This window comes from Malaya genurostris, chromosome 3, assembly GCF_030247185.1.
Source record: "Malaya genurostris strain Urasoe2022 chromosome 3, Malgen_1.1, whole genome shotgun sequence".
In the NCBI taxonomy this organism is placed as follows: domain Eukaryota; kingdom Metazoa; phylum Arthropoda; class Insecta; order Diptera; family Culicidae; genus Malaya; species Malaya genurostris.
Genome location: NC_080572.1, coordinates 211,795,524 through 211,817,045, shown reverse-complemented (window position 1 = coordinate 211,817,045; position 21,522 = coordinate 211,795,524). Strand labels below are relative to the sequence as shown.

Genomic DNA, 21,522 nt, shown 5'->3' with positions numbered 1-21,522 from the left:
TGAGGTTTTTTCAATATATGATATTTTATGGTAAATTAACTGTATTGCAATAATTTCGAGTTCGCCCTTCATACAACAATAAGCCAATCACATAGCTCTCGATTTTAGAAGCATCGGAAATAGTGATGATATGACTTCGAAGCGGAATTTCATTCAAAGCAATCTCAAATGTGGGTAAGAATTCGCAAAATTGATAATTTGGTTCAATTTGATAACTAGGAAAGAGTGTTCGGTTGCCGGCATCCCACCACAACGATTTGACATTTAATTTCAGCCGGATATAAATAAATCTATAAACAGACGCGTCTACTTTTTGCTGCGATCAAAATTAATTTTAATGATGTGAATATCAAGTGGCGTGAAGAACATAAATCGGAAGGATGAATGCAATGGTTATTCTATTTCGAGATTCAATACTGCAGATAAATTTTCAGACCTGGCATCTCTGCATCTCACGATTAGTCGAGAAAAATGGTGTAACGGTAACTGAATTCTGTAAACATTCTGAAAGTGATGAAAAACTTTGGTTCCGAATATTTTGATATCAACTATAGTTGATGTATGCTTCTGTGGCTCAGTCGATTGACAGACGTACATGCGATTTTAGAAGACTTCGAACGAGTTTTTCTATTCATAATTCTGCGGTCAATTCATCTGCAATTTCTAGTTCGAGGAGTACTTGGAACAGGAAGGTTGACATAAATGTATGCCTACTTTGTTCTCTGCACTCAGAAAAATATTATGGTAACAGTTACTATATAGAGGGCCAACCTGACCATGCGAGTATAGTGGTTTTCAGCCGACTATTAAATCAGATGATTTCAACAATAGTCAAGTTCATGTTTACTATAAATGGTATCGGCTCTAGAATAGTAATATTGAACAGTATATTGCATGAATAACTAATACGATTGAGATGGTTAGGCTAACCATGACCGAATCTTTATTTACATTGTGGTTTTCGCTATAACCAGAGCCATGGTATTTTTGACATTTCACTTCTAGTTATTTCGAAACTGAAGGCAGTGGTTGATTCAACAATGCTGAAGATCAGCAAAACATGAGCTAATGTTAAAAAGTTTTATGAATTTGAAGTCTAGAACAAGAACAACAAAATAGTTTCATTGAATTCTATTTTATTTTTGCAATTATTACAATTTTATTATGATGATGTGCCTGGTGAAATATTGATTATCAACGTAGACACGGAGCAGCATTGCTTGGTTGCAACTGTTGATCCCAGGCTCTGTTCGGTGAAGTTTTTCCTGAAGAAGAAATGGAAGAAATTAATAGCCAAGTCCAGAAACAAACCTCAATACCCACCTGCCGTATATTGTTATTTTTTCCGTCGGATTCGAGCGATTTGAATCCGGGAATCGGATGCTGTTCATCGTTTTTAATCAATCGCTTGATGTTGTTTCTACAGCGACCGATAAAGAATAATAAGAATTATACAGGACGTCGATTTCACTAGAAAACAGCCATTGCCGGGAAAATTGTTGAAAAATTTAATTTCAACGACGGAAACTAGTAAGGCTACAAAATTTACTCACCTGCAAGACCTTCCAAATTGCACAATATAAGTCACAATATACATTTTTTCAAATCATTTACTGATGTGTTACGAAATTGTCTGCTGTATTGTAACTTTATGTGACAATAACAAAGTATATCCGTTTATTGACAATTTGTATAGTCAGCACAAATGAAAAACATAGTCGGTTAAAAAACACTATACGATAATGTGCTTACTACATAAATTCTGTTGATATGGACTACATGAATAGTGTTTTCAAACTTCATAATTTCATTTAAACCATGTTTCTATTTATGGTAACATTATTATACTGTGTACATATTTACATGGTAGCGATAACTATTCAGCTCCTCATATATATCAAGGCTCGAGAGCAATTTCACCTTACTAGAAATTGTGAGTTTAACTATTTGTTCTTATATTTGAGATGACTACCATTGTCAGGATGACCATGCCAGAAAAGTCATAAATACAAATAGTTTAGTCAAGTCGTAGTCTTTGTTGTCTAGTAATTTATACAATACAGATGGTGAATAGTCATATATCATGATTATTGCTACTATTTAAGCGTATAGTTGAAATGACAATGGAAAACAGGCTACGGTTACTATGGTATTTTGCTCAGTGTGGTTTCACATTCATACACGATCATTCGTTTTAACCCATAACTCTAGAAATGTATCTTCGAAAAATTCAATGTCAGCCAATGAGAGTGGTAAATCTTCTAATTTCAATTCAGAATTGTTATAATACAATTAAAATTTAATACATATGTTTTTATTGTAAATTAGAATGGAAAAATTGTATGGATTGTTGCTATACCCTGTAACTTAATTAGCATACGAACAGAATAATTTTGTAGAACGAATAAATATGTTATTATGAATTGACTTTAACCATTTGGTCGTTCGGCTCATCATTACATCATTTTTATCAGTTACTCTCAAATATCGAGAGACATAGAGTTAACTGTATTCGGTTACTCCAAGCGATGAATAATTCTCGATCGATAACCAGTTGTTTGAACGTGTGTGTTGTAATTGCCCTGCTGGGAATTCCGGCGTTCGGTGCTTGCCTTTGGAAGTGTACGATACTCGCGAGATCGGCTCATCGTGTACTGAATGCATCGAGGAAAGTAAATCGAAAGCCGTCATGATAATATATGAGAACTTATTTTTATTACTCTAAATCAAATCTATTTATACATTCGTGTGCCAAATGACAAATGACGTGACGTGGTTCAAATCATTTGTCTAAATCTAGTAAAGGCTTTATTAAATTAAAACACATGAAACATATTCCGGTCACTCAAAATCTGTTTGAGTTCGGACCATTATAGGAAAAGGGTCATTTTGCTGAACGGGTTATTTTGCAAAGTTATTATTTTACTGAAAATAATGCATACATCCTATATTGTACTTATTTTTTTACTGAAATACTGTCTCTGAGATACCGTAAAATACCGATAAAGGTCATTTACTCTTTACATTCCGAACCGGCAAAAGAAGAATTCAGTAGCAAGTAGAAAGTAACAACTTTTGGTAGCTTTTCCGGAATAGTAAATAGTAGAAGACCTTTATCGGAATTTTTCGGCAGATGTTTAAGGTCGACTCCTCTTGTAAAAAGTGAAAGTAGAGTTACTAAAAGATTTCTGCATGATGAAATGAACCTTGTCACATCTCAATTTCTATATCTTCACAAAAATCTTTTGACGTAGGACTACGTTTTTTTTATTCAATAATATAATATAATTTTAAGGCACACTGCTTAGGCTCTACGATGCCAAGGGTATTTTCTAATCGTAGTTAACGACTGACTTAAAACTAGAATAGTATCATTAGGAAATGTCGTATCGAGGTCGCGGATTCTCGAAAATTCAACTTTCAGGTGGCGATCAGCAGTGGCCGGTGAATTGAATATAGCAAGAGAGTCTTCCAGATGGCGTTAGTTAATATCTATGTTGGCCGCATCATTCGGTCCGTGTGAGTCCGCGGGAAACACCCCCAGGCTACGAAGACCCGGCGGGTGGCCCGCAGCCTGTCCATCGACTGGAGCAGTTCTCCGTTGTCGGTGATGGTGATGTTATTGAAGAGAATGAAAGAGAAGTAAATATTGTGGAAAACGAGGTAAAAAGGGGATGTGGGAAAAATACGACAGAGATCTAATTAGTTGCCATCGAGATGGTAAAGAGACGGGGGAAAGGAGAACGAAAAAGTTGGTGATAGTTGACAGGGACGGAAATCGAGAGAATCGGGCGGATGACTACGTTTTTGTATTCTATACCGGTGTGCAAACTCAAAATACTGAGAACCGTACAAACAGTGTTCAGGTTTTGAACATCTATATCTCAATCATTTTTAATTAATTTTCCATATCATGACATGAACTGCACTCTAAATATTTCTACACTTCGATTGGAGTAGATTAATCGATCTATAAAATCATATTTCAGATAATTGGTGATCGAAACTTTAGTTAGTAACGAAAATCTTTGTCATGGTTTCTTTTAACAAATACGACAGTTTCGTATGCATACAAGTTCACGGTTTCCATTTATTTTTTGCGTTTCAATGAGTGTGTTCGCTTATGAGAAAATCACTCATACAAACCAAGATTCTGTATCGAATAAACTTGAACTCTGTGTGGTTCAGAAAAAAAGTAAAAGTTGCTAACACATCGTTCACACAGTCCAGGAACTAACCAGAAAAACATAATTTCGTGTGCAGGCATATTTTTTTATTCATCAACATTATCATCTTCAAATGACATACAATCGTTCTAGCACTTTAATAATTTTTCAATACCATCCTTATAGAATGATTTGTCACTGGTCTAAACATCGGCTCACTTTGCGGCGATGACTGTCTTATTCAAGCCAAATATTTTTCCTCGGCGTGTCTTTTTCTGATCCACAGAGGACAAGCAATCGCTGGGGGCTAGGTAATTGTGAACAAGGTGGATGAGGAAACAGATCGCAGCCCAATTTTTTCATTGTTTTCATTGACTGATGGCACGGTGCATTGTCTTGGTTAACGATGAATCACTTTTGTTGGTACTAACTCGAACATCCAAAAAACTTATGCCATGATTGTTCCAGCGACCTGTTAAGTTTTCAGAAGGCTTTCCCAGTCTGAATGCTGGTATGCCTCCGGATAAAAATAGTGGATCCATGTTTCGTCCACTGTTTCATACCAACGCATTCCATTTTATTGCGGCAGACGTTTGTTAATTATGAGCGGCCGTGTTCGAGATCCATTTGGAGATGATTTTTTTATGCGCAGGTTTTCGTACAAGATCGTATAAGAACTTCCAGTTCATGTGCTAAGTTTCTCAAAACTTGCCTAATTTTTTTCGGTTGACTGCTTCATTTAGCCACGTTTAAAATCAGAATACCACAAACCTTCAATTTTCATGGATCCTAGTGGGGAAAACACTTCTCAAGATATGGCTGGACTTCCGCGTTTTTCCCTTTAAAAAGTAATGTTTTAGCAACACACGGAATTTGTTATTTCCATTTTTCATAAATGAACGAACTAGTAACGTCACTTATATGTCGATAGATTCAGTGGTGCTATTGATGTTAAATGTGCTTTGAAGGTTGGTACGTTGAATTGAAAACAAATATTGGTAGTGATTTTGAAACCAGGTTAAACCTTAGATGCGAAATTATGTTTTAAAACTTAGTACCGAAAATTCTTCAAACTTCTAATTTACGCGTTTCATGAAAAGTTTTATAGAATCAATATTTTATTCGAAAAACGACTAAAGTGCAGAGTGATAAATATAGGGATAAATATCATTTCCATAAGAATAGAGAAATACTTTAAAATAGTAGGTCGTTCTCCGCAGTATGAAAAATTACCCACCTGGGTTTAACATGTTTCACCGGCCCTGCAAATGTATCACATCCCTAACCGAAAGGTAGAGTTGACGTTTCAAGAGGTTTAATATTAAAGGCGTTCTCCGGAAGCATTTTTTCCACCGGATACAAACAAATCAAAGATAGCCATAGCCATGTGACGCTCTCACAATACATTGTGTGACCGAATACCGCGTTTATCAAAACTTTAAAGTCTTTAAAATCTTTATCAGAAGTTTACCTATTCGTAGTGGGAAAAGTCCCCGTCGTAATCTTCAAACAATATCGTACTGTTTTGTTAAGTTCAGTCACGTGGCATGCCATATTAGGACAAACAGAAAGTGAACGTGGGAATGATTTAGAAAGTGGAGAATAATCGAGTAAGGCCGGAGTGTATTTAGTACTAGTAGTAGTAGGGTGAATCAATTTAATTGACGACAAACACGAGAAAAGGTCCTAAGTTCAAATGACAGTTTCTCTTTGTTTACTTTTTCTTTCGAGTATTACGGTCCAATCTGCAATCGTTCCATCTAACACTTTACATAGGATAATAGCAAAAACCATCAACTTTTGATATGCACTGTAGAATTTGTTGGAAATCACTGGAATTTGCCGTAATAATTGAAAGAGAAAGTAAACCAAGAGAAACTGTCATTTGCACTTGGGACCTTTTCTAATGTTCATCGAGAATTATAGTGGAATGATAGGAGATAGGGGGCAAAGCATTGGGCGCATATTGCATCGTTGCGGAAAAATTCACCTTTTGTACCTCAAAGCAAACTTTTCAAATGAAGTGGAAACTTTTTCATAACAAGTTAAGACTGTAAAACTTGAAGTTGTGGCTCAAGCAAATCCTAAAGAATCAATTGAAAATAATGTTTTGTTCTAGGGTCCAACACCTTCAAAAAATGATATTTTTCTTTTGTATTTTGTTCTAATAAAACATTTCAAGAATGCTTTGTCAAGTGTTTGAGTCAATCGAAGTAGAAACCTTGGGTCTGTGCGCTGAGTTCTTGTTTTTTTTTGCTGAATAGGATAAGCATAGATAAAAGCCCATAACTTCCAGAGTTTCGTTCCAATAGGCGAAACAAAAAAAAACGAAAAAATATTCTAAACTGACCCCAAAATTCGATAGTCATTATTAGTAGACGGCCATACAAGCTGATTTCGGCTACCCTGGTTTCCAGTTTCCTATTGCGGAGACAGAGGAAATAGTGGTCATATTTTCTCAAATGGATTTCACTCACTTTTCTCAGTGATCCTCAAAACATTCTGCATGATTGAATTGATGCGGAGTTTTATTTTTGTGTTGTTTCTAATGATCTCGCAGATCTATTAGCAAACTTGCAAACCCGCGGAAATCATAGTTTTTTTTAATTTAGGACGAGTATAAAAGCATTTAAATATAATCATCTAGACGAGATCCCAAGCCCCAAATATCTACTGTTCTGCTAATTTAGTTTATAAAACCTGTTTAATCCACCTAACAGTGAGATGATACCTTTTTTTAAACAATTCGTATATGTTTTTTTGCATGAATATTCTTCGGTGTTTAATTCCAATGGCATTATTTTAATGACCGTCGTTTTGAGCGGCAATTTGAGATTTTACTCTCTCATTACTCAGTAACGTGGAAACTGCAAATCGGATCGAGTTTGAATCTAAACGTGTGACAATCGATTGAACATTCCATGAGATGTTGTAGTTTTTCGTCATTATTTACGGTACTTCCAGAGCCGGTATTCAGGAACCAGCATAACCCAAAACGGTTCATACGATCGCAAATTAACATGACGAACAAATTGCAATAGTTTTGAGTCTAGCTTCTATATCGGTTTGAATTTAAAAAAACTCATCACCCTGTAATTCCAGAATCGGAAGCCGGAATCGGTAAAATTAATAAGTCTTTCAATTTGAATTATTGTTTACGAAATTCGATTGGCCTTTTTTTTGAGAAAATGATTGAGCTTTGAGAAACAAATCTGCAAACCCGATAAACCTGATTAATTTATGTGAAATAAACATTGTTATACTAACTGGAAGTTGGATATGTTCTTCCAGCATTTATTGCTGTTAGTAGTGTAAACCAATATAATTATGGAATTGATTTCAACTCGAAAATACTGCCATCTTTCCCATCATCTGGTTTACATATGTCATATTCGAACGATTATGTTGCCAAAAACGAACCGTGCTAAAAACGGTCCGAAGTAAAATGTTACGAAAAAGGATGCTGTACACAGTCTTTTCGGTACTTAGAAACAATTGTATGTAACAGTATAACAAATCGTGTTTCACGTTGCTCCCAAGCCGTGCTTTGTCATACAATGCACAAAACTCCTTCTGCTGGAATAGGGGGAAAAGTCGCTTACACAAAAATGTCAAAATCTCCGTTAAAAATTGACGGATTTTAACAATCTATGGCTTGTTGGATAGCTATTACCGTGGGCAAACTAAGTCTGAAAACATGTTCTGTTTTCAAGGTCAAGTGTGACAGATACTGTCAAAAAACTAAAAATTTTGATATAAAACTTCGTATAACTCAAAAAGTAAACATCCGATCTCAAAACCATTCAATAGCGTTCTGGGTGATGGGGAGACCTTTCATTTGCGACTAGTTTTATCAAAATCGGTCCAGCCATCTCTGAGGTCTCGACCTCTTAGTTGTCAACACACATACAGACCCACCCACACACACCCACACACACACACACACACACGGACATTTGCTCAGTTCGTCGAGCTGAATCGATTGGTATATGGCATTCGGCCCTCCGGGCCTCGGAAAATTTTTCTAAAGTTTGAGCGAATTCTATACCTTTTTTATGTATATAAAAAAGGTTAAAATGAAACTACGAACAAAACTACTGTTTCGGGTTAACTAATACAGCTCTCTGGAACGATACAGACATACCAAACGCACATAAACGAGTTTTCAAAATTATATTAATTATACGACTGCTTCAAAAGTATTTTACCTCTCGATTATAACGGTCGTTTCAATCGCGGAACCCTACAAGCGTTTTTGTACTTGCGCGTAGGGCAGTGCCGCACGCTTGTAGCTCTCTGCAGCTGTCAAATTCAGATGTTTGCATTATTTTGTTTGCCATCGAGAGGATACCTGGATTTGCAGAAATTTACTTTACTAGACAAAAACCGTTCGTATTCCGCGTGATGAATTTAGCTGAATTAATCGGAAATAACGTATCCATTCCACAGGATCATGACCGATGGATCCGGTTCGGTAGGGATAAAGCTGGATAACGACTCTGACAGCAATAGAGTGGATACAACTACCGGAGAACCGAACTGCAAGTCTTCGTCACTATCGGAAAATCGTTACTTCCGTCGAAATTTGGATACTGCATTTCAGAAGTTTGGTCCCCAACAACCGCGTAAGATTTTGAAAACTAGTTATTTAGATAGGTACAACCAAAAGGATGTGGAGCAATATGTGAATGATTTTGCTCAGAAATCGGAGGAATGTGTGTATGGGAAAATGCGCGACTGCTCCGAATTTGTTCAAGTTACCAACTGGAGCGAACTACTGCACTCGGCCGGAATGAAACACACGTGCAACAATGAACTGGCTCTGACGATGAAGATGATTGCCATGACGGAGCAGTTTCCAGATCCCAAACACGTCAAAGGGGTCGATTTTAAATTATTATATTTAAATCTGTCAAATATGATGATGGGATATCCGGTTCAAGAGATGAATACAGCTACGAACAAATTACTGAAAGATGTTTACGAGGTACTGTTTGCTGTCACTGTTCAATGATGGTAAGCAGATGTATTTAATGACCATTTATATTTTTAGGAAACTGATTCAAAGTTAAAACAATCGGACACCAGCGAAAACGAGGCTCTTCTGTGTCAACGTTTGAATAGTATCATTCCTCCCAGAGAGTCATCATCAGAGAGCTTGGCGAACGAGGACTTGTCTGTGTACTTCGCTGACTCCAACCTGAACCCATTGCAAATTGATTTCGCAAAACTGTTCTATGTTTCTTGTGGATTGCCAGGAGGAAAATAGGACTAATAAAACGCACTGTTGAATTTAATGGTGTTTTATTGATTTCGGTTTCAAATTAAAGTGGTACACGACGTTCACAGTACAAGTCGGAAGTTCCATTAGTAGAACGTGTATGGATTCGCATATTGTTTGTGTACATTAATGGTTTGTAGAGATTTTACACATTCAATCAATCAATATCATTCGAAATTTCAAACGCCGAGCCTTTTGTCAGGTGTACGCTATCACTAACTAGCCTTGTAGCAATATATGTTTGTTACATTGAGATTTAAATTGTTTTCAGGATGTTTTGATTTTTTTTTCTTAAATGTCACTAGGGAAAACATAAGGATGTGATTTTTAGTTTGATTTATTTGTTTGCGAAATGTTATGGCAAAGTGCGGTAAAAAAAGGATTCGTATTTCACGACTAGATATTCAAAATTCACTGTGGTGTAAATATAGTTTTGCTTCAGTAAAGTCATCTCAGATAAACATTGATAAAAGCTTTGATTGTTCAACAGAATGCGTTTAGCAAAAATAATTCTGATGCACTCGACTGTTGTGCTTATGTTGTTGTTGTTGTTGTTGTTATTGATTGGTTTCTTTGGTTGGAGCTATTTTAGTGGTGTAACATTTCTATTTGGAAACAGTTTCTCAGTTTAACACTTTCTTGCAGAGGAGCTTTTTTCTTTATCGGAATATTGTTGCCGACTGTGTAGATTTAGTAAACCGAACTAATATCGAATGATAACGGCCAATAAGCCATTTGTCAACGTTCATTATGTAGAACAATTCTGCATGAATTAGGAGTCGGTCACGAGAGTAATTGGAAAAGAATGGTTTCCGTTTCCGTTTTTCTGGTGTTAAGATTAATACAAAAGGAATGTTGACAGATGGCGTATGGGCCAATTTCGACAATTAGTAACATCATTTTGTTAAATTGTAGGATCAAACTAAATTTACTTGAAAATACTATTTCTCGTTTCTTCAGATGGGTATACTGTCTTTCGCAACTTGCTGTTTTATCCAAAATTGTTGAACAAAGAAAAAAATACGTTATAAAATTAATTTGCTATCACAGTTCGGAAATAAGTGCCGCTTCATCTAAACTATACAGAGAGTTAGTTTACCTGCCACTGAGAAAAGTTTAATAACATGCCCACTAACAGTGACAAAACGGCGTTTGTAAAGATTAATCAAATATGTATAGATAGGGACGCGTGTTTTTGTGTAACTACTGTCTGCTTTGGGATACATCTCACACGAGATGGATACCCGAAATGGATTGTCAGCTGGTTTCGATTCCTATCTAATGTTAACATACGATACGCGGGGTCAAACACTGATATAGTATTTAGTGTGCGAAGTCACCGGTTTGGATCTGTAGTTGCATTGATTGTATATAATATGATGCACTTTAGTTGCATTATGCGTAACTGTTGTTACCATTGTTTCAAACTCTGACTTAAAAACTAACTGACCACAATAAGTAAACGACTAGTTATGCTCGAGTCATTGTGACATGCAGCGTTACATACTTTCCGTACATCTAATGTGAAGATTGTTGTTTTTTTCTTTTTTTTTGGTTGCTGATAGTCTAAAATCCTTTGTATAATCCTCATTTGTTTGATTACAACACGTATTATTCTTTCAATTATAAAACAACGTTGATTCTGTTTTAGTCTAACGTGAGAGTTTGTCTAAAAATATAAAATCGGAATTGTAAAAAATCTATTTTACTCACTAAACTGTTATCATTTTCTCATCTTTGGGTTCGGTTACACATTAAATCTAACTGGATCGATATATTGTTATTTACTCATGAAACATTTTCATTTAGTTTGACACACAGTGGATTGTTGCTTCTTCGTTCCAAAGCCATTAAATGTAATACTCTGTCATTATGAGCAAACACGATTACGGTGATAAATCTTCTTGAAGACGGAATTACGAAGGAATCGAGGAGTCATTTCTAAGCGGTTTGATATAGTTTTGAGAGCGTCATGAATGGATATGATTGTCAAGGTAGGTTACAGTGGCCACCCTGGTGTACGGGGGGCCCAAAGTCATGTGAAGCTCTCCGATTTCTATTATCTCTGGGTTCATTTGAATGATGGTTTATTAGCAGTTGGTTTTGTTTAGTAGGTTTTGCATGCGGATTTGTTGGACTACATCATATTATTTTTCCTCATATTATCAGACCATTTTGGAAAAATTAGAATTAACTACGCTGATTTTGATTGACAGAACATTTTCATGATCGAGCTAATTTGTCGAGATTTGTCTTGGCTGCGCCGCAAATGCCAATGTCCTTTGATATGTACATTCATTCGTACTTATTCACTAGTATTGTTTTGAATTATGTATCTCACCCATCGTTGAAACAGTAAATTCTTTTATGAACATGCTCCAAGCACTGCTGCACGGCTGTTTTTCTTCGCAAGCAGCAATCACCACTCAGAACTAAGCGATTCAAAGTCCCTATGGTTGGTCCAACCGTTACATTGGTTAATATTTCCATTTGATAGGTGGTGTTACTTTTGATTGAAAAACGGAACGTCTTCTCTCCATCAAGCTGGCACAATAGTAGTGAAAATAATAATTCGTATTTTCAAGTTTATCGCTAGTGACGGTAGGGATATTCAGAAATAATTTATCTTTCGAATTGACATATGCTTCCTAGCGTGTGAAATAACAGAGTCCAATTTGTTTTTGGTTTACGGTGGTAGTCAATATTATTATTAATTTGTAAAACAATCCAATTTTCTTCGATTCGTGATATTTAATTATGTATAAACGCATCTTAGCATAGACCAAAGATCTACCGAAGAATAATTAGGTATTTGATTAATTCCAAATTTATTGTTTTTAAGAAGGCTATGTGACTTTTCGTCCAGTAATTTTCGAGAGACAGCTTTCAAATAACCTGAATAAAATTGTTTTCGTTACGTCTGTATGTTTATTTGGCACACAATTCAAAAAATTCCGAATACCGATTATCCATTGAGTTAGTTCAAAAAAATTCAGAGAATCTGTCTCGTTGACTGAGCTTCTCAGAGATTAACCATCGAATCATACCCTACTACATAGAAATACAGTTCAAGGTAATATTATAAACTACTCAATGAGTTTTGAACAAGCTTTTTACAATAGAATGTATAGGCTGTTAAGTATCGTAACCAGGGTCGGTGAAAGACATGCTGTAAGTGTGGAATCTTCCTTCCCGAAATTCGGGAGAAATCTTTTGAATAAAACTTGTAGTAGGTAATATTAAAGACACAACTGCGATATTGACGTAGGACTGTTGTCGACAAGAGGCAGATCACTTTAAAAATGCACATTTATTTTGGTGCATTGGTTTACTAATTCATTATTCATTTCAAGTAAAATCTCATTAGATCTTTGTAAAATGCTTTGGATTCTGAAAAGAACCGAACTTTCAACACAGTTGACAATTATTTCCACGAGCAAAATTCCGAACAAATCAGTTGCCTCTTGTTTGGCGAACGGCGCACAAAGTAAATCTGCCACATGCTAGAGTGCCCTTCCCGAGTGAAGTCTAACACCAAAACTAGAACACATTGAAATCTTATTCTGATAACAACATCAGATTGAAATCCTAATATGATATCGACTCATAAAATTTTCAGTTGATGTCACATTATGTTATCACTTTGCTATTCGCTTAAAAAAACTTTTCCAGGCAAAAGTATTCCCAACCGAATCGTGGTTTCACACTATCATTTTTGGCATTTAAAACGGTCGATTTGTATACGTCTTCTCTCCTTTGATGGACATAATTGATCAAAAGTTCAAAAGAGCGGTTCTACAAAAATAACAACTTATAGAATTTTTAGATTGATTACTTCATTTCAGATTATCATTTTTCATTTTTCGGCTCGATTTAATGTATTTTTTCTGTTACTCGCACGGAAACGACAAACAGCTGAATGATGTGATCACGGAATTCATTTCAGGCTTTCAGAAAGTGGTATTTTCTACGATATTGATATGCCGTTCGCTGGCTTCATTTGCACTCGTTTGGTGTGAATTTCGCCCAGCAAAAAGTACGCAACAACTAGATTTGCACTAAACTGATGATTTTCACCCTCGATTTGCAAGGAAAGTAATATTAATAGTTCTTTAGATATCATTCAGAACCATTAGAAAGGGTGATTTTGTATAATGTTCCCCATCGTTGTCCACTTTTCGTTTTCGTTTTCCACTAATGCACATTGGTCCGGATCCACAATTTAGGGGGACAAAAACATTTGTGACTTAGCCTTATACTTTAGAGCTATGATGTCTTCAGAACAAATGATCAATGAAAGATAAGCCATATTTTGAAGCATATGGTATTAGGGTTGTTCTTATTATTAGGGTGATGCAAAAATTATTTTCCGTATGTGTTGAGATAGAGGACTGCACCCTTCGGCAGAATTGTAGGAAAACTTATATCAAACAACTTTTCCGAAGATACTATTGTAGTATCTGTAACGGTTTTAGTGTTACAGCTATTTTAATAGAGTAACTTAGGGTGTTCCTAAAAAATCAGATGTTTTGCTGTAGCTTTCTTATTTTTCACTTCTCGTTTTTGGTGTCTTTGAATGTCTTTTAGAGTTAATTGAAATCAATTTTTTGATGACTAGCGCATTCAGGTAGCGTTTTCTGAACCGAAGTTATGAGCAAAACTAGTTCACAAACAGATCATTTTTAAACTGTTATATCTAACATTGGAGCAAATGAAAAAAAAATCTGTTTCTTTCATTTGATAGAAAATACTTTCGAGCATGTTTATGAAAAAAATGGCGGAGGATATATTTTTTTTAATTTTTCAAATTGTGTTCAAACATTGGGTTTATTCATTTAAAAATGGTCTTTCATGTAAGACATTTATTAGCTATATATATTAAAATAAGGTATTGCTGTCTTCTAACGTGTTAAAACTGATTCAGCTGCATAATCGGGAAGAAGGAGTACACTCGCGTTGGTTGTTACTCTATTCGATAATGCTATTACAGGATCAGACGTTAAAAGAAATCGTTTGAATACATCCTCTAGATTCACTAAACGATCGAATTTCTGCGAATGGAACTGCCTATACTTACGAATTGATTTATTTCGACTCTCTTGTGCTTCCTTACTGTACATTATTTGCTGTCTGTTTGGTTCCCTTGCGATTAATTGTTGAGCAAGAAGGCTGGATGATCTGGAACAACAGTTATCCTTCATCTGTTTCCCTTTTCCGCCCAAAATAATCATCTTCCAAAAGCAAAACACGGAACTAGCAAAGCAGGAAGTGGACAAAGTAAATACAGAAATTGCAGAGCTTTCTCCCACAGTACTTGGAAAAGTACTCTAAGGTCTTTTTTTATGCGGTCTTTTTATGCGGTTTTTTATGCGAATTTTCATAACTCATGCGTTTTTTATGCGAAGTTTTTTTTATGCGGTACGTAAACTCGCATAAAAAAGACTTCAGTTTATTTATATCAACCTAGCTTCATTCTGCATGAACTATACGAAAGTATTAAACGACATAACAGGCACACACTCCCAAGCTTGGTACATATGCATTTTCTGAGCGCTTATGTACCAAGCTTGGGAGTGTGTGCTTGTTATGTCGTTTAATACTTTCGTATCGTTTATGCAGAACACTAGCTTCGTTGATACAACTACACTGAAGTCTTTTTTTATGCGAGTTTACGTACCGCATAAAAAAAACCGCATAACTCTGAAACTTCGCATAAATAAACGCATAGCTCTGAAACTTCGCATAAAAAACTGCAGAAAGGAAACCGCATAACTCTGAAAATTCGCATAAAAAAACCGCATAAAAAAGACCGCATAAAAAATGACCTTAGAGTACTTTTCCAAGTACTTTGTTCTTTTCACGTGACTTCGTTTATTTCATTTCGAATGTGCATACTTCATTGGTAGAAATTATCAAAAGTCTTTACGGCATTTAGAAGAACCAAATTGAGAAATTTTCTACGATATTAAAAACTGTTCGGAACATATTTCTCGAACGAATTTCGCACAGTGCACGAAGCTAATCAAATTATTCTGGATTTGCACTAAACTGATGAGTTTGACCTTTGATTTGCAAAGAAAGTTATCTCAATAGATCTTTAGATAACAGTTAGAGCCATTAAAACGGTTCATTGTGTATAATGTTTCCCATCGTTGTTCACTTTTTGTTTTCTTTTCCTCAAATGCAAACGACTGGATGATGCAATCACTTTTGTTTGAAGCGATACTCATACTGCGAACGTCCAATAGCAGATATGCTCACAGAAGAACAAGTTGTTGCTTTTCTGCGTTTAGGGTGGATGAACGAAACCTCATATTCGCCATCGACTGAAACACCAGTTGAATAATGCCGGGTATAGTTTAATTGTCTTGCCGTAGATGGCAGCCTACGCACCCGACGTGACTCCGTTCATGGATTATCATGGACTGAAGCTCAGAAAACGTGCAACAGGGCCTGTTTATAGATTCGGTTAATTTTAATGTTTCGTGTTTGGACCAATTTTTTCACTAATAAACGTGATAACAACAATCTTACATCTTTTTCCATTCGTTTCGTGAAAGAATTAGAGAAAATACTGAACAGGGAAAAAGTTATTAAGAAAAAAACATCTGGAATAATTTCGTTACACTTTCGTGTTGTGAAATTTTGAAAATGCTCCCAGGTGGTCCTACGTCAAATACTCTTTTTCTTCACTCAAATAAAAATTCATGTTCGATTCACTTGAAAAATCACGTAAAATGGTTTCAAATGTCAAATTGAATATTTTACGTGACGAAAATGAATGTTATACGAACATCCCCTAAAAAGAATAGAGTTATCACATAAGGTTTACGTGAATTGACCAAACGTCAAACAATCTACGTGAACTTCCATTGTAAAAAACTCGATTTTGAAAATGGCGAACAGTAGCCCTCAAAGTGTAAGTAGTGTAAATATTTGCGAGAAATGTTATTTAATTACAATTTTTCACTACATCGACCGGACCATTCCAGTATGAAAGTTTCCATGTGTTAGACTGGACTGAGTGCCTGCGTGAGCCCGGAAGTTTGCCCTTCTCCTGCCGTTGGTCCACCGAAAAACGAATTCAAAATCGGCATGAAGCTAGAGACACTGGAACCATGTAATGCGACATCAAATTGCATCGGTAGTGTTGGGGGAGTTCTCGGATCTCGACTTCGGCTTCGGTTAGATGGCAGTGATAACAAAAACGATTTGAGATACCAAGACGTTATTAGTTGCTTTTTAAGCTATTGAAATTATATGCTAATTTTCTGAAATAAATGTTTTATTTTTCATGGTGTTTTGCATTTAATAGATTTAAATAAAAATCTGAAATCTCCCTTTTGACTTCAACCAATATATAAAATAGTAATTCTCTGGTATCTAAATTTGATATGAACTGATAGGTAAATGTGATATGAACAGTACATTACATTTTACCTATGAAACACGTAACTTTTACTGGATTATGCATTAAACAGTTTCTAAATGCCAGTCCATTAACATCTACCTGAAAAGTAGGGTGGAAAATATTCACATAACTTTTCACGTAACTATAACATGATTATTATTTTGAGTGTTCACTCATTACTACTTTGCTTTTCTTTACCGTCAATTTTTACTCACTACCCAGGCAAAATCTGTTTCACCGGCCCTTATCGTAACAGTTGGAATTCTTCAATTTTCTATTGAAACCCTTGAAATCAATGGTTTATTTTTTTATGGGTAATCATTTGTTATGTAAATGAGGTAAGTAACACAGAAAAATTGCAAATTAAAGTTTGTGGACTATGATTTGTAATTATCTAAGTTTTAGAATACAGTTTACATATGATAATCGTTCCTTAATTCATTTGAAAGGAAAAAGAGCTCAACTGGTCTTTAAAAACTTAAGGGCACGAAGCAACAAAAAACCATTTTACAAGTTAACTACATACGTTGAGTATACTGTTTGCATTACCACAGCACTTGAAGGAAAAAGACAAAAACATGTAACATTAACAAGTTAACTACGCAATACCATGTTTGTTCAAGTAACCCCGCATAGCGTTTTGGCTACCTTGGCAGCCATGGCCACCAGACGGCTATCAAAATTGATTCAGTGACGGTTGTCAAATTCAATTTAACAAAACAAAGTCGCCTGTATCTAAGTTAGCCGAGCGTTTTCATCTTCTCACCTTCGCTGAAAATGTCAAAGAATTCAATGTGGAAAAATCCTGGTGGATACGGTTGAGTCGGTCACCAGAATGTCTGCCAGCCATATTTTTCCAGTTGGCAGCGTTTAGTCAGCCATCTGGCAGCCATGCGTATGCGGGACAGTTCTCAAGTTATAATCAAGTCAAGTTACCCATGGGAGCAAATGTTTCGATTCGTTTTATGTAAAAAAAACAGTTGCACCAAACTGGAGCAATAAACAAAACATTGACAAAATCCGAAAAAGAAAATTTTACTTATTGTTGCTTACTAAATCAATGCTATGTCCGACAAGGCGTTGATCGATTCAGATTATATGCCGGGACAAAGGTTTAATGTCCAGATTGGAAATTTTTCAAAATTTGATAAGAAGTTTCTTACTTAGCAAGTGATCTGGGAATGTGTTCTAATGAGTTCGCTTTTCTTCACACCTCTATGGCATATAGAAAAAAAAATCAAAGATGACTGCCCTCAAAAAAGTTTCAGGCTCTCGCTGATATTTTACAAAGATTAGATGCTGCTTTGGGAGGCATTGGCTCTCTGCCACTACGCCTTTGTTATAGAATATCGTTTTCTTGCCTAAAAAGGTTCGTGAAACGTCTACAATGACGGCAAAGCTTCTCCAAATCCCTAACGAACAGGATTTGAAGACCAGGTTATCACTCAGTAAAAATCAGCCTAAAGAGAAACTTAGATCGGCTCAGGAAGCGATCATGAGCTCTTGAATTAGATTTCGCATACTATAGTAAATTATGTTTTGAAAATCGCATTCAATTATGATTTATACTAAATTTTTTCTTCTATGTTTTAAACAGTTTCTTGTCGTGAAAACGACTCATTTTCCCAAGTAGCAAAAATTGTTCTAGCATTGTATTTATTCACTCTTCTCGCAACGATTGTGCGATTGAAAAGTGCTGTTTGCTTGTATGATGTACAACAAGTTTCTTGTTGTTTTGTTGTTCATAGCAGTAATATCAGTTCTTGTTTGATATGTTTCATAGCAGTAGAATCAGTTAAATCAACCGATGTGGAACTTAATCCTTTTAGGTTTTTGATTTGGTTTCACAAGCAGTAATATGAATGATTTTCACATTTGTTACAAAAACATGTAAACTCATTTGTCAAACATATCTAACATGAATAACCGTTCTGTAGCAATTGTGTAACATGCCAATTTTAACAAGTTTTAATGGAGACGTATGCTTGATGGAGCATAAGAAACCTCAGGACTATAGCTGCTAGGTAAGGTAAGGTAAGGTAAGATGAGGTAACATGAAATTTGAGTTTTGTGTTCATTTCATTGTTGAATTCAGTTGAATAAGCTGAAAGTTGTTATTAGGTTTTGCACGATGACGACACAAATGAACTGCCGTTGAATCAAGTTCATCTTTGACAGTTGCCGTTTTGCGACTGCAAGTTAAAAATTGAAAATTGACGAAAAAGTGCCTGTTAAAAACGTATTCCACAGTGAAAATAACTAAAAAGATTGCCCTGTATGTGTTTCCAGCATCAAGGAGCGATATATGTATGAATCTGTTGAGTGTGAGGCGACTTGCAAACTGATGAACTTTCAAACTGTAAACAACTGTTGTACATGTCGACTGTTAAAAAAAGTTCATTCTGTTCATTTTGTGAGGTTATGGCATGTTCGTGCAAAACCTAATAGAAGCTGAACATTGTTTTCTAGAAGTGGTTTAGTAGTTCGTTCAGTGTCGTCGCGTGAACTTTCAAGTATGGATAATTACTTATGAAACAGGTTGTTTAAAATTCTATTAATGAACTTTGTAAGCTGCTTAAGCCAAATCAATCCCTTGTATTCGAACCATTTTGGAACCGAAGAATAAATCTAAACAAATATTGATCGTGAAAATCCAATGGTAGCAGAATTCAAACAAACTGCTTTCTATTTACCGCATCGAGCTAACATTATTTGTAGAAAAATACGAGAAGCTTGAAACATGCGAACAAAGAGCATATCGAAATTGATATTCATAATATTAATGCGATATGTTGTACCCTTGATTTCCTCGCATAGAACAGGCAAACATCAGTATAGGTACCAATAATGAATCATTTTGCCTTTTAAATCGGAAAATATTTCACAAGTACTCTAGCATTGTTATACCGTAATGATAAAAAGGAAGAGTTTTCCAGCTCAACAGCAGTTGAAAAGCAGAACAATTTGCTGGTAGAAATCGATTGTGTTTTTTCTGTGAAAAGCGTGGCTCGGCTATTTCCTCGACAATCAATAGACAGATAAGTGTTCAATTTTCCGTTTCCGTTGGTATTTACGGTGTCTAGCAATTCACGTAGAATTTTGCATCCCTCTGAAGTTCACATTGCTATTATGATAATAGATCAACTTATTTTGTTATGTTGCACATTTTTTGAGTAGTCGATTTTCAACAGAAAAATACGATTCATAATTACTGATGGAAAGAGAACTTAAGTTGAAGTCGTGAAATATACAAAAATGAAATTGTGAATTTGAATGTCCATCTGCAAAACAGCATCGAAGAATCTGTTTCTCAAACATTAACTGATACATTTGAGCACTCTGCAAAGGTAGTTTGGAAGACATTCATGTCTGGATCGAACATTTACTTTCATTTTACATTTTCTTTGAACAGATTACTAACCATTCCCGACGTAATGAAACCATCATAGCCAGCAGTTAATGAACGGGAATGCCTCTCTACAGTGTTGAAATTATATAGGTTTATTCCACATCGCATCGAAAATGCATGAAGATGAAATCCAGCAGCTCTATTTCACCACCTGTGACCAGGTAAGTGCCCACGCAACAGAGAATAGTCTGTTCTGTGCCTGAATGATTCTGGATCAAGCAGGCAACAACAGTATTCAGTTCATATTTCCGGATTGGGATGTCACTGACGAAGCTCAGATGTGAAATGTATGAAGTACAGAACGATAATCTATTTGCGAGAACTACTTGAATTTTTGCACGATTGATAAAAATTTCGAAAAAAAACAAATAATTTTGACATCACCATACATTACGCAAGAATGATTCCATGATAAAATAGAGTACGATCGTCTACAAACATGTAACATTTAACCCGCATTGATGCGAAGGTAGTTTTGTTCTAAAAACTTTTTCGCCCATCTCTGATTGTTTCTCGCAAAGTTGAACACAATCTAAATCAACTGTGTGCATTTTGTTGATTCGATGCAGGTCACATCTAGCAAACACATTTCCATTGTTCCAGTTTTTGATCATGTTGCCATAATGCAGCAACGGTCTATTTCATAAACATGTTATTTTAGTTGAAAAGGGCTATTGTTTATTATGAGGTTGATAGTGAAAAGTTATAATTTTTGACAGAGGCAGTGGAGATACCATGTGCCTTTCCGCCATATGAAACATTACGTCTGTGAATTTATTCGCTGAGTTCCTGTTTCCATGTCGTGGAAGGAAATCAAAACAGGATTCCATGATATCAAGTTTCCAGATTATTATTTGGCATTGAGCTGTACGAGGCCGGGTGTCAATTAAAAGTCTCAAAACTAGCCGCGTAACTTTTTTCTGTCATAATTTTGAACGTTAATAACTCCATCGATTCGGAAACTTTTAACTTAAACATGTATGGCAACGTCGTTTCAGTATTTCAATAGTATACTATTGAAAATTGGTTAGAATCGACCTATGTTTTCATTAACCACTCACAGAAGAGCAAATGATGTCATCTTGTTGATTTTCATTGCACGGCCGACGGTTTCTATCGTTGTTCTGCACCTATAATTTCATATAGCAGTGGAAGAAATAACAGATCGGCTGAAAAGTTCGTATCGTTTCTATGAGAGGGCGCCACTAGAATTAAATCCATACCATTTTCAGTTAGTACCAACCTTCAAAAGATA

At 35.6% G+C, this 21,522-nt stretch overlaps 1 protein-coding gene across 1 annotated transcript; it reads left to right on the top strand.

The window, feature by feature from the left end:
- The first annotated feature begins 8,476 nt into the window (after positions 1-8,476).
- LOC131438244 (uncharacterized) lies at positions 8,477-9,463 on the top strand. The gene is made up of 3 exons (XM_058608118.1): positions 8,477-8,554; positions 8,616-9,153; positions 9,220-9,463. The coding sequence occupies exons 2-3, from the start codon at positions 8,620-8,622 to the stop codon at positions 9,433-9,435; spliced, it is 750 nt and encodes a 249-aa protein (XP_058464101.1). The 5' UTR covers positions 8,477-8,554; positions 8,616-8,619; the 3' UTR covers positions 9,436-9,463.
- Positions 9,464-21,522: the final 12,059 nt, after the last annotated feature.

What these genes read in the sequence shown, in the direction of transcription:
- LOC131438244 (XM_058608118.1), top strand. Translation starts at nt 8,620, where the DNA reads ATGACCGATGGATCCGGTTCGGTAGGGATAAAGCTGGATAACGACTCT. An exon ending in TACTGAAAGATGTTTACGAG is followed by an intron (nt 9,154 to 9,219) that starts GTACTGTTTGCT and finishes TTATATTTTTAG; the next exon opens with GAAACTGATTCAAAGTTAAA.